General features: G+C 40.7%; 1 protein-coding gene across 1 annotated transcript in view; it reads right to left on the bottom strand.

The window, feature by feature from the left end:
- Positions 1-3,577: 3,577 nt before the first annotated feature.
- Positions 3,578-14,991, bottom strand: part of LOC306831581 (replication protein A 70 kDa DNA-binding subunit-like) — a 39,724-nt gene continuing 28,310 nt past the window's right edge. The window contains exons 14-17 of the mRNA XM_079355760.1: positions 11,474-11,650; positions 11,234-11,341; positions 10,949-11,035; positions 3,578-4,621 (exon numbers count right to left, since the gene is read on the bottom strand). Coding sequence (XP_079211886.1) covers positions 4,520-4,621; positions 10,949-11,035; positions 11,234-11,341; positions 11,474-11,650 — 474 coding nt within the window. The 3' untranslated portion in view covers positions 3,578-4,519. The remainder of the gene's footprint in view (positions 4,622-10,948; positions 11,036-11,233; positions 11,342-11,473; positions 11,651-14,991) is intronic.

Genomic DNA, 14,991 nt, shown 5'->3' with positions numbered 1-14,991 from the left:
TGTGAAGATCAGATGAAGATGTGAAAAGAAGACTAAATACATCTAGGGGCTTCAACTGGATATCCACTCTCAGTAATGCACATGGTAGCTATTAGAGTTTAGGATATCTGCTGGAAAAGAAGAAAAACTATTTACCTGCAGAGCCCTTCTTACCAAGCTAGCAAACGTGTTAGTGGGAAAAAAAGACCATGTAATGTCAAGTATGATAGGTCACTTCCTGTATGCTTCCTGGTTAGATCTCTTCTTAAAACTGTACGGACTGTTCTTAACTGACACACATTGTACTCAGTTCACATTGTTGTTAATTCTTAGAGTTTTTCTAATTGTGATAATTGTTCGGTAACAGCCTCCAGTACAGCCTCAAATGTTTGTGTATCAGTGACTATGCAAAGCAATGCATAGAACAATTATAATATTATAAGCCCTATACAGTAACCTTGTTTTACTGTAGGCTAAATGAGTACATCTACACTGCAGAAGTACTGCAGATTAAGTTTCATTGTGCGGCTACAATAACGTGTTAATGCTGCCACGAACAACAATTGTTTAGACTCTCTTTTTTCGGACTCATGATTTTAGTTGGACTAACATGTTAACATGTATGTTAAAGTCCATTTTACAATACCATTCATTTTTAAGTAGCATATTAACCCACTATTTAGACCGTTCGTATCCCATAAGTGCAGCAAATCTTGGACTTGCTTTTGTTCTTGCGAAGGAAAATAAATTGCAGGAAACATCTCCAGCTATTTCCATTACCCAGTTTTAAAGCCTTCTATTGTTTCCTGCTTTACTTCATCCAACATCACCCTGGACCAGAGGTCTTATCAGCCAGAGTGATTGAAAATACATGTGGGGGTGAGTAGGATCTTTACGTGTTGTCATCTTTGAAAGAAAAATTTCATGTCAGTGTTATGTGTCTTTCACTCCCTATGACAGGACTGATAGTCATGTTCACCATTCACAAACACTAACTATACGTTTGAATATTGAAGTACATTATACCATCTTGTTTCATAGGCCATAACAGTGAACATTTGTTTTATTATCCAACACTATTTGTTCTGTTTTTGACATTACAAATTACAAACACAACAAAAAAAGCACTTAGAACCATGAACAATTCAAAATGGATACATTGAGGATTGCCTGTACTGGTAGAGGGCCTTTTGCTCGCACGTGCATCCGCACACATTAGCGCGCGCACACACACACACACACACACACACACACACACACACACACACACACACACACACACACACACACACACACACACACACACACACACACACACACACACACACACACACACACACACACACACACACACACACACACACACACACACACACACACACACACACACACACACACACACACACACACACACACACACACACACACACACACACACACACACACACACACACACACACACACACACACACACACACACACACACACACACACACACACACACACACACACACACACACACACACACACACACACACACACACACACACACACACACACACACACACACACACACACACACACACACACACACACACACACACACACACACACACACACACACACACACACACACACACACACACACACACACACACACACACACACACACACACACACACACACACACACACACACACACACACACACACACACACACACACACACACACACACACACACACACACACACACACACACACACACACACACACACACACACACACACACACACACACACACACACACACACACACACACACACACACACACACACACACACACACACACACACACACACACACACACACACACACACACACACACACACACACACACACACACACACACACACACACACACACACACACACACACACACACACACACACACACACACACACACACACACACACACACACACACACACACACACACACACACACACACACACACACACACACACACACACACACACACACACACACACACACACACACACACACACACACACACACACACACACACACACACACACACACACACACAGAAAGGCTTAACTGAACTACAGTGTGTTTTAAGATAAGACCACGGTCAGATAGACTGTGATCAGGGCTACGACCTGTGTGATAACAGTGGCACATTTCCATCGGCTGTCCTTCTAGTGTCTCACACACACACACACACACACACACACACACACTGCATATTCACCAGACTGGAGGTCCCACATTCCCACGAAGGAGATATGACCAGCTTACTAGGAATTCAGTTCACTACTGCTTAGCACATCACATTCAGATAAAGTTCTCTGAGGATAATACAAAAAAAATGTATTTTTCTTAATCTCTTCACGATGTCCTCCGCTGTCCCATAATGCCTTGGGGTTATTCGGGCTGCAGACCGACACGTCTTCATCTTAAGACTCAATCACCAGCAAGGCTTTAAGTTGAAAATGACTTTCTGATCTCATGAACTCATTTTTTGGATATTTTATTAACAAAATAAAGTCGCACTTTTTGCACTTGCTTATGCCATCAAATTAAACACATCCTGGTTTATGAGCTGGTAACGTTGAAGAGTAAAGCAGAAGAAAACATTTGGCAGAATCTCTCGTTCTCTTTTCTCTCATTCTTTTCTTCTCTCTTTTGTTCTCGTTCTTTTTATTTCTCTTTTCTTTCATTCTCTTTCTTTGTCTCCTCTCTCTTTCTTTTCTTTTGTTCTAAGAAAGAAAAAAAGACAGAAAATAACGAGACAACGAAAGTTCACTGATTTTTTTTTCTTTTCGTCCCTCTTTCTATCTCTGTCTTTCAGAACAAGACAAAAAAACATCAGACAGAATCATGTGAATATTGATGGAGAACATCAAATGTGACAATATTACAATGAATCTCTATTTCTCGTCCCTTTAGCTTTGAACCCTGTTTGCATAGGTAAATGTTAAACCGCTAAGTCAGATGGTGTTGTCTTGAAAATGATTAGAAGCTCAGGCCTTGAACAGCTGGAAGAAAAAGAAATCAAGTAAGGCAGAGATAATGAAAAGTTAGGAGAAAGGTGACACAGGGATGAAAAACTCAGTGTGAGTTTTCTAATCTCCCAATCCTTCACACACGCGCACACACACACACACACACACGCACGCAAACAGGCTAAACTCAGCGGGCAGCAGGCGGGAGATGGTCCTGATGGAGCTGAGCGAGTGGAGCTTGATGACGACATAAATCAGCCGTGCCCTTGAGCCACACCTTCGTGGGGAGACGACGTCTCGGAAACACCAACCTTGCTTCCCTGTCACTAAATGTATACTCACAGTGAACGTAAAGAAGTGTGATAAATGTTCACACAGAGATTTAAGTGCCGAGTGATTCCCCGCTTTGATGTACCACAGGTATGAGTGGGTCATATAAGGGCTGAAAAATGCTTACATTTTCTGTGATGTGTAGGCTGGATCAGGACAATTAATGGAAAACTATAACAGCGCTTTAACCTATAACAAAGTTAATTAAGGATTGCTTACTATGGAGACAATGGAGAACATTCTGGACTTTATTTGCCACAGGACTGATATTTAAACTCTAAAAGCCTCATGTAACAATCAGTCTGCTCACTCTTATTGGCTGCTGTGAGTATTTAGTCAGAGGCAGTGAGAGGATCCAACGAGCAGTAAAATACAATAATTGTACAAACACCACAATCTCAATCGGACCGTGCCAATCTTCTACAGATTGGCCAGCGTTACTTGCTCACAACGACTTATTTTTAGAGAACATCCTGGAAGCAGATTACATCCTGTTGTAGAAACTATTGTCGTATCAAAATTCGGAACACTTTCAAGGCTTTTTTAGTAGGAAAGTGTTGACACAGAGACACATCACTCGACATGAACTTTTTTTTCTTTTAATCACTCTTTTCTTGTACATGTTTTGGACGCCCACAAAGAGAAACCCACAGTCTCGACACTCAAATAAAGAAGTTCAACAAGCATTAAAGAAAATGAGACGTTAAAACAATTGCAAACACGTGCATCTCCCACGCCTCCTTTTTTAAACAATAAAAAATAAATAACTCTGACTCATCTACATCTCACACATCTCACACTGGGCAACAACTAACTAATCAGAAATGAATCATATAAATCCAACAAGAGAAAAGTCTTATCTTTGTGTGCAGATGAAACATGATAAACATAAAAATACACTAAAACAGAGTCTTATCAAATTTGTTTTTCATACAGTGATTAAATTAAAAGGTCAAATTAAAAATGGTAGTGTTTTACAACAGGCAAGTTGAAGAAAAAAAAAGAACAATTTTGTTTTCGCTTTTGTTTGGCTGCCATTTAAACATGATGAATCGCTGCCCACCCATCTGCTGCCTCAGTCAGATATGATGTTATTTCACTGGTGGAAAAAGTCAAAAACCAGTCAGAGATCAGCGGAAGACAGGTTTAATCATCAGGCGGCTGTTCAGAAGACTGGGAGCAGTTTATTCTGCCAGTTTGCGGATATTGCTGAGGAGTCTCCTGCTGTATTCCCTGTGGTCGATGGGTTGGACTTCCAGTGCAGTTACCTTCAATCGGGCTTCATCCTGAGGAGCAAAGAAACATCTGGATTACGCAAAGAGAGTTTCTAACCTCCATAAGAAGAATAACAGCAAACGTCACATGAGAACATTAATGGGTCTTCCTAAGAGAGGGGAGCAAAGGAAATAATCTTGAATTTATTTTTGGATTGAATGCTGTCATGTGTATAATTAAAGTATAATTATTTTTGGCCGACTTTTTCCTTTATTGGATTGTACAGTTAAATAGGGAGAGGGAATGTTGGGAGAAGGGAGTTGGGAACGACATGCAACGAAGGGGCCAAGGTCGGATTCAAACCGACAATCACTGCGATGACTAAGTGTTAAAACATGACCAGAAACAAATCAACATTTGTAAGTGGAAAACTCCTGCAGCCTTGGCTCATCATAAGTAAAGGCCCTCACCTTGGATCCACTGCAGTACACTTCAGATTCATGTGAAGATGCAGCTCATTTTCTTTCTTTAGAAGAAATATGTGAGGAACCTGCCTGATGTCAGGAGGACACAATCCTAACAGGCTCAGAGTGAATTAGACTCAATCTTAGGAGAAAACATTCCTGATGTGAGGATAGCACAGCACATGAATACTCCACCTCACCTAAAGCCAACAGAGGCAAGACATGTCAGTGTTTGTCTTTTCTTGAATTTACAAGACAAACATTAGTTTAGTTGATGTTATTTGACTTTTACACATCATTCGTTTTCAATCACTGAAAATACTGCTATAATACTTATGTTCATCAATAAAATACAAATAAATTATTTAAATATAACACAATGTGATTTCCTGATTTGAATTATTATTTTTTTTAAATTCTGTCTCTCACAGTGGAAATGCACTTACGATGTAAATATCAGACCCCTCCATAATTTCTAAATGGGGGAACTTGCCAAATCTCTGGGTGTTCACAAACTTATGTTCCTCACTGTCGATGAATGCAGGTAAAAGTTAAGGCCCAACTATTTCACATCAATCTATCTTAAACATGTGTTTTATTATATAAGTCTCATTATTCAAGTTATCAACCATTGACGCACTTTCTCTTTTACGCATAAAGCCGAAAACTCATTTCCATTACAATCGCGAGCGCTATAAGAAGAAAACTAATTAATCAATTAGAAATTCAGTCAGCAGACCCAGCATCAAGGATTTAACAATACCCCATTATCTCAGCTGTGATTCAACACCTCGATTAGTGTTTTCAATTTGCACCTACCTGATTACAGCAGGTAAATTAAGGGAAACCAGGCGCACCGAGACAAAGGTTCCACTCGACAAAGGCTAACAACTTATATAAAAAAATAACAGCCTCACAAAGGAGGGGGCTACTGACAAAAAAAAAAGAGAGCGCTTCATTTAACCAGCGAGACGAATATTCTCAGCACAGCAGGTGAAAACAATTACTAAGTGATGTAAGAGGAAGTTATGTTCTCTCACTGGATGTAGATGGTGGTGGGTGGTTACACAACACAACTTCTTGATGTAGACACACTCGTACACATGAAACAAAGAACCAGCACCGGCCCCTTTGTGGTGTCGTGACCTCAGAAAAATTAACGCAGTTCTTCTTTGGTGGTGTTAACAATACATACATCTATTACACAAGGATCCCTGCTGAGAGGTATGAATAATGTAATAGACTGATGGGAAGGATGTTAATGAGAACTACGTGAACATTTCAAATGCACCTTCAACCTTCAGACTCGAGACATCCTGGAGGACGGCTTTATGGTCAGAAATGTGCAGCGCCACTTTGATCTAGGCGGAAATATCTTCAAAAAGCCGCACCTTACAAACATTTACCCGGCAAACTCTGACGGTCAACTATTCTGGTCATCTACCAACATGGCAGAAAGATGTAATTAAACAGTTTCTGTGTAAAGTATTCAGGGATTGATCTGCTGCCAGGTGGCACTGAGCATCTTTTACGTACATTTGAATGGAGGCCGACAGAATGACTAAGTGGTAATTAGAGGTTTTCAACAAACATCCACAGCAGCAGGCGAAAATAAAAAATGACATCAGGCCCCTCCAAAATAAAACAAACCTGAAAGGAGTGATGAAGCGCTGACGTTAACGGTCCCCACAGGACGAATATTTTGGTGATCACTTGTCACCATGAGCATCATGCTGGGTGTTGCATGAACAAACATCAGATAAGTTTGTCATGAACGTTGGCGCATTCAAGGTCTGCTCAGGACCGAATGACTTTCCCATGAGCCTCAGCTGTACTGTGTGTCAGCGGGAAAGGATGTCTAGCTGTTTGCTCAGCATCTGCAAACCAACACTTTCACGATCAAACTTTGAGATTCCGCCGCAGCGACGTGAAGAAGCTCATCCTTTGCTCGTGTACATTAAATCCTGCAAAGGCATAAAATTAGTGTCTTGGTTTGTGATTTTACAAACCATTTCAGCGTTGGTAGAGCATGAGAGGCATGTGCAAACAGAGCTCCACATGACACACAGCCTGAGGCCTGCACTCACACAGCGCTGTTCAGCCATGCCAGTTTCAACTTAATACAGTGACGCTGTTTTGCATCCCTTTTATTGCTGCCGAAATCCAGCTAAGCGGCAGAACAACCTCGCCACGCCATTAAACAATATTCACATTGACAGCAAGGCTGACAAACTAACCCCTGAAGAAGCAACTTAAAAGGACCTGCTGTAACTAAGAGCAGGCTCAATGGGACTGTGACTGTAATCTTATGCTACACATGTTCTATAGTTACATAAAACTGCATTGAAATAATTAAAGAAGAGAAAACACAGAAACAGCATGGAGACTTATTTCTATAGTAACACTCAAAGTACCTTCTGGAGTTGACGTTCCAGTCTCAATGAAAACTGAAGAATGAGGAAAATTGAAGTCTGTGTACGTTCTGACGACTGTGAAAGCATTTACCTTCACCTCCTCACAAAAGAACTGAAAGTGATATTGACACGGTCTGCTAAGAGCGTGGTTTGTCCATGATTTGTAATGAATGTGTCGAATGTGTCAAGTGTGTGTGTGTGTGTGTGTGTGTGTGTGTGTGTGTGTGTGCGTGCGTGCGTGCGTGCGTGCGGCTTTCGATGACCTGCGTGTTAATATAAGGCCGGAAAGAAAAAAGTCCTCTCTGACGCGTGTATGAATCCAGACAAAACCGATTAACCCACGTCAGACATGCACCCCACACAGGCACAATTATACAGCTGATTGCATTTTTACAGTTATACGAACATACACATTTATCAGATCTGAACATATTCGATGTAAGTATTATATCACAGAAATGAGGAACAAAAAAACAACCATCTGTTAGGAGGAAAGTCAAAGACTTGTGATGTGCAAATATTGCATGAAGTGACGAGTTGGAAATCAGACCCTGTTTCTGAAAGTGCATTAATTATCTTAAATCGTCTTTTAAACAAACAACACAGCTAATGTGAGGTTTGTGAGGAAAAGTGCACCCAGTGAATCCGATCTCGAAGGTCAAATGTGATCTACGCCATCATCTAAACGCCATTAACTCCACCTGTGGCAGAGAGCCGAGGGCCTCTACTTCTCTCCAGCACATGGCACCCTCTCCACCCTGTCTGCTCGCACTTCACACACTATCACGGGGGAAATCGTGACTGACTGCTGGTCAGTCGGTTGAAATCTTTTGACTGTAGCTTTCTTTTCCGTCCGAGACACACTGGCTTCTTTTCTCTTAAAAACACTTAGACGAGTTACCAACTACGGAAACTTTCAAACCTCTGACTCTGTGGTCACACACAGACTTCAGTGTGACTTTTATTTTATTTATAAATTATTTTTTTATTTGAAGTGCTGTTAACTAATGCTGAAACTCATCTTTCATAAACGACAGTCAAACAGTCATGTTTAACAAAACAACGAAAATCAAAAGAAGCACATCCTGCAGAATAATCTGCAACTTTGTGATTTAATATTTAGAGTTGATGGCAGTAGCTGCTAGTTTATCTTCTCCGCACTGAACCAAAATGTATTCAGTAAAGAAGTTCAAACAACAACTTTGAATTATGATCCCAACCACAGCTGCTCTTTCTCCACTGAGCCCTTGTTATGAGAAATGACAAAGCACACATTTTGTAACTTCATTAATCCTGTTAAGCTCCGACATTTCATTAGATTGTTCTATTTTTGTGAAAACACCGGGGTGGGTGTCTGATCTTTGCGTCTTGTGTCACGCTCTCGCGTCTACAGGAAAGAACAGAGGCTGAGGCAGAAAGACGCACGGAGCAAGCGAATCACAGGCTCTCCCTCTGTGCTCGTCGCTTTGAACCAACAGCTTTGAAAACCTAAAAGTTTGACAAACACTTACACTTACTATTGATAAGCCCTGGATAGACATTTAGCTAGTCTTCTAACAACATGACAAAAAAAACAGATGAGTTCATGAATCTCAAGAAAAATCATCACCTGTTTAGCACTTCATTTACAGTTTCTCTTTAAATCAGGTTCAGTATCACAATGTTTAGTAACAGGTGAGGGTTTTTTCTCCTCTATCTCTTTTCTTGCTTCATGTTAAGGGGACTCATTTGTTTTAACTTGAGGAATGTGCACTCATTTTCAGTAGATTACTTCAAATAGTAATCTACCAGAAAAAGTGATAGTGATCTATTATCTGTTCACCAGTTTTTCTGTTGAGCAGTATCCGGATGACTTTCAGACGTCTATCTTCCAGTTTACAATCAGCTCGCCATGAAAATGTGCAAAAATACTTGGTACTAAGAGAAAGATCTACCAACAATAATCAGACCCCTAAAGCGACGAGCCATTTGTTTTTAACAACCTTTAACTAACCGAGACGCCAGGAAGGTTATTCCTTTTAGGAGGAGGCGTTTTCCTTCTAATTTACAGAAATGATGTGACTGGTCTTCATTTTTTTAAATCTGAGACTGAGACAAGGCCAAGTAAAAAGGGTTTGGATTCCGAAACGAAATCGAGAAAATTCAGAAAAGTGGTCTCGTCACCACAACAATAGCATAGGAGACAAAATGTATTCTGTGGTCTGCCTCTCTTAGAATTCTTGAAAGTAAAACCATCAGAATGTTGTCATGGAAAAACTGTGCGGAAGTCAGAAGCACTGGTATGCTGACTACCAACGTAGTTAGACAGTTGGGCTCATTCGACTTAAAGACAACCGTGTGTCCGTTTGACTGCAGCTGTACAGGCAATGTGCATTCCATACTTCATGTGAAACTTTTGTGTTGAGGACTTTAACAGTTTTTGAGATTTTGAAAAGCTGCTTCTGAACACCGCTCGGCGTTCCTCCTAGGTATTCTTGAGGTCAGAATTCAGCCCGTTTAGAGCTAAATCTACATCTCAATCATTCCACTCAGACTCTCGCTATGTGCCCCAAATAGCAAATTAGCCTCTGAATAATTACGCTAATTAGGCTTACACAGACAATAGCAAAATGCTAATTAGTGCCTAATTAAGAGCAATGAATTCACAGCTGTATTTGTTTTCTGTTATTCAAAGCACACTGGCTTTACAACAACTCCCTTGTCACTGAGATACTAATTGAAATGAGTTTGTTTCGTTTGACTGACATTGTATTTTGTACATCTTTTCGTGTGGCAATCGGCTGTTGTTGTTGTTGTTGTTATATTGTAAAGTCATTACCAAGCACGCATCCTTGTGCACCTTCATGCATTTCGGTATTTATTAAGCATCCCTCCGCCTCTGCCTGCAACCAGCTCGTCTTAAAGGTTGCTGCTAATCAGAGCGTGGTTTGTGCCAATCAAAATACTAAATCTGTAAACACTGCAGGCTCTGCCATCTCATCTTGTCCGTACCATCAAACTTCATTTGTCACCAACTCCACTAAGGAAGTGTTACTTGGATCTGACAAGAACAAAAATCCTGTGGGGTTGACAAATATTCAGTGTAACAATTTCAAACCTCAATGTAATGACTGGAAGGTGTTCTCTGCTGTATGGTAGATTCTGCTTTAACACACAGCCACAGCTCGTGTCTTTGTACAGTAGTCGGCTGCCGCTTTGTGGGTTTGATTGTGAAATTGGCACTAAAGGAGACCGTTTACTGATTTTACAATGCCACTTTTTTGCAACCTTGGTTTTTTTGGAGAGCCCATTTTTCCAGGAACATTATTAGAGTCCATGAAATGAAATGCTTGCTGGCGCATTTGTTCGGAGCACAAATAAGACAAATAACAGGTTTGAAGGAGCCATTGATAGGTCGAGGATTCCAGCGAGGAAGGGTACACACAAAGGGTCTTAGAGCTAGTAGGACAATGAGGATTCCTGGAGAACCAAACTGTATTGTATCACACTCTACTGTGCTCCCAGTTCAATCGTCACTTACGTTGTACGTCTCCAGCTTGACTCGGTTTTTGAAGATGTGAGTTGTGAAGTTGGCTTTCTGAAAGACTTCATCGAATGCAGCCTCATCCTTAAGGAAACAAACACACATGAGAAAAGGTAAAATAACAAAGTCATGGCCAGAGGTTTATAGGAAGTAGTCTGTTCGGGCTCACCCTCAGAGCTCAATCGGAAAGGCAATTTTCTTGTCAGATGTGGACAAGCTGGTTCAAGGAGAGCTGTGTGTGGTTGTTAATTGTTTGTGTGTGAGTGTGTGTGAGTCTCTCACTGTGTCTCTGAGCTGTCCCAGCGTTTCTGCGCTGTGACCTAACAGAACCTCAGCTGTCTCCTGGAAGCATGTCACCCACTGGTTATCCCCGAAGTCTGCTAAGTTGGCCTGAGAGTCAGACAGACAAGACAAGATGATGAAGGGGCCAGAGATTATTCATGTGTATATGCGATCATAGATGTGGCAATATTCCTCAAAGTCAGCAGCAGTGTGTGAATGATGTGCAGTGTGTGCACTTACTGAAAGAAGGAGCCTGTATTTGAAGTCGGGGAACTCTCTGTTACACTTTTCGCAGCGGTAAAATCCATTCTGCTGGTCTATGACCTTTTTGTTGCAGCCATCAGATGGACAGGCCTGGTACAGACAATTCTCCTTACGAGTGTACACCACGGTTGCCACACAGCTGAAATAGTCCGCCTGAGGAGAGGGGAGGAAATCTATTTATGAGGATTTATAGGAATGAAGCAGCAAAATCAATAAAAACAACCAATTCAAATCCGACTAATGCAACGTGAGCGTCCGAAGCCACAGCGGTTAATTCGCAGGTGCTGCCCTGTTCTATTCTCTATTCTGTTGAGGTGAAACCTAACCTGCAAACCAAAAGTCACAACCACACATAATATCACATTATTAAACAAGTGTTGTACTGCATTTCATATATTATATTTTAATATACAGAACAATATTATTTCCAGCACGCTGCATTAAATGTTCCACTTTGGAAACTGGAGCTGCATCTGTGAAACCACCCCCACCGGAGCTGGAAGAGAGAAGACAATGTAACAGTATGATTCACCAGCTCATTACCATTGGCCCTCAAAAGCATGATTCAAGTCACAGAAAATGTGAGATATTGATAGAAGACAAGACAACAGCCGGAAGGAGGAAGGAAATGATGATAGAGGAAGAGTCAGGGTACCAGAGTGATGGATCACCTCATTCCCCTGTTTTACTGGCACCTCTCCTCTCGGAGCTTCCTGAATATGTGCTGCATGCTATTAGTACCAGCCTATATTAAAAAAAATGGCGCTAGCTGTAGCTGTTATAGTGACGGCCTTGTTTCATTTAAATTTTAGAGTTGACTCGTCTGGTTATTTTTTGGGGAGTCTTGAGTGAAACAGTCGACAAGATTTTTTTTCAATTGCATTTCAAATATCAGAAACCAAATTAATTGGAATGAAAAGAGTTCAATCTCTTACAGCTGCGCATGGACAGAATCTCATGTTAAGTTTTTATAATCAAGGCTGGCAGACTAGACCACGGTAAAAAAAAATACAGCCAGTGTGTAAGAGACTCCCGTTCCATTTCAAAAACAGGCACTACAGTTCAAATTAAAATTAAAAATCAAGCCTGGAACAAGTCCCGTCTTCGTCTCATTTTGACTTTGACAGAGAAAAGACGAATAACAAAAAAGGGACATTGAGAAAAGGTGACTCCTCTCTATTCTCGCTGTCGAGAGTATCGTTAGGACTGTCACTAATCTTATAGAAGGTGTCCACAAAGTGGACAAGAACAATAAACTTCAGAGGACTTGTTATGTAGGATGCTGCGACTTGGTCGATGTACAAGACGGCAGGTGGCTCAGGCAGTAAGAACACAATGAGTAATCTCTAGACAAAACTAAAGAGTCAAACTGCATGACAATGGTCGGGCTATGATGACCAATTTCACAACAAGCAATGTGTCAAGCTATTTTTGTGAAGGCACAACAGCCGATTACTTCAAAGGGTAGCTCCACGGCCCACCGTGATAAAAAAACATGTTTCCAGTGGGCTTCAAAACTTTGGTAAAAGAAAAGTCGGTTTGAAAGAAAACTTTGTCTGCTCTGATGAATCATTGTTGAGTTGAAGTTAGAATCACTTCAATGTTTTTTTCTATTTCCACAGGTTTCCACACAGATCAGGAGGAACCAGCTCAGGCAGAGATTTAAAACAAGAAGCAGAAACTTAGCTGCAGTACACAGAAAACAGTGGTGCACTAGACTGTCACAGCCGTTGTTAAATTCAGCACAATGACAATATTCACATTCTTTAAGCAATAGTCATAGAGCATTTAAAGGTGGGAACCTGATTTGTTTCTATTCCTCTATGAACTTAGACAAAACGTTTTAACAACTGTACAGCCATGGTCATTCATTCATGACATACTTATAGCTCCAGGTGATGGATGCGATGATCAAGATTATAGTACTGTTAGACCAGCAAGTCTTTTTGATGATATATTCCAATTTGAGTCCTATTTAAAAGCTTTTGGGTGCAGTGAAATAAACAAATATTAGAAAAGAACATCATTCAAACCTTTGGGTGAGAAATCTCTGACAGATGGTCTGTTCTCATCCACATATCTTATGATCTGGCATTTTTCTTGTCTCGTCAATATTGGTATTTTTAAATCCTAACTTTGTAGTAAATGCCATGAAAATAAAGTCGATCTCAACTGGAGGGACAAAAAAAAAAAAAAAAAAAAAAATGAAAGAGGAAAAGGAGAAAAAGTGCTCCTTCCAGTTCAGGCAGAAGGACATCTTTCAACATTTTAAAGTACCGTAAATCAACTAAATAAGTCGCTTATGGTGAAAGAGAAACATAAAATAAAATACAATAAAATAAAAATACTTCAGAACCCGCTTGGCATCATCAGTGAAAATGGTGCCAAACAAGTCAGTCCAGCTGGTAGATGCATGCTGTTTACACATCTCTATTTGACTTCCAAACAATCTTGGAACAGTTTAAAAAGAGAGCAGAGGGAATTTGAGAATTCTATGCATAATAGATGCGAGATGAGACGAATTTCTCTCTCCCCCTCTAATACATAAATTGTGCTCATGTACTCTCTCTCTCTCACACTCACTCACACACACACACACACACACACACACACACACAAGGTTATATGCAAAAACCCAAACTTAAACATTTGCAATACAGATACAATGAGCTTCGTTTGAGTTTCGAATTTCAATTAGCGCGTACGCAGTCAAACAGAATCATATTAAAATGCAGCAATGCTGCTATAATTTAAACAGATATTAGCACCTTAAGCGTCAGAACTCACACTGCTAAAATCAACAGCAAAAAAGGAAAGAAATGCTAATTCCAAAGGAAAAAGGCTATTCGCTCATCCTGTGGAGGAGCACAGCATTCCATTTCCATAAATATAAACATAAAGAATGCACACAGCAAATGAACCAGGTCTCACTGGAGGGAAGCATGCACGTGTACACGCCTGCATGCACACAAACACTGTAGCAAATTAACGGACACACGTGCGAGCACAAAAGAATATGTTATACATGCTAAACTAAGAAACCCCAAGAAAATCCTTTTTTTCCCTTTCCGAGCATCACCAAGAGAGTGTTTCTGCTACCAAGAGAACCGGCCTTAGACACGATGTTGGAATTACAGCCAGAATTTCAAATGAAATGCATTAAAATGCGTTCTAAAACAACAACTACAAGCTAGAGCCGGGCCAGACTCATTACTAATGTTGGCCTAAATGAGTCTATCAAAGAGCCTCTCTAGGACGCTGGCCAACATTCACAAACACACTGTGCGCTGCTGTTCCTTGGTTTTGCCGCCCACACTTCATGTTAGGAGTTCAGTAAGGGCAGTAGATGTGAAAAGGCCATTGTGTTCTCTACATCCCTTGTGAGATGAATGATGCTCTCCTTTGTCCCCATGACCTCCACAGATACTGTCAGTCAGACTTAGAGCTCTGTGACACTTTCTTCCCGCTAGCTAACAATGACTCACAGCCTCATA

This window comes from Symphodus melops, assembly GCF_947650265.1.
Source record: "Symphodus melops genome assembly, chromosome: 11".
NCBI classification, from domain to species: domain Eukaryota; kingdom Metazoa; phylum Chordata; class Actinopteri; order Labriformes; family Labridae; genus Symphodus; species Symphodus melops.
The sequence above is the reverse complement of the archived record's forward strand: the minus strand, read 5'-3'. Positions and strand labels throughout refer to the sequence as shown.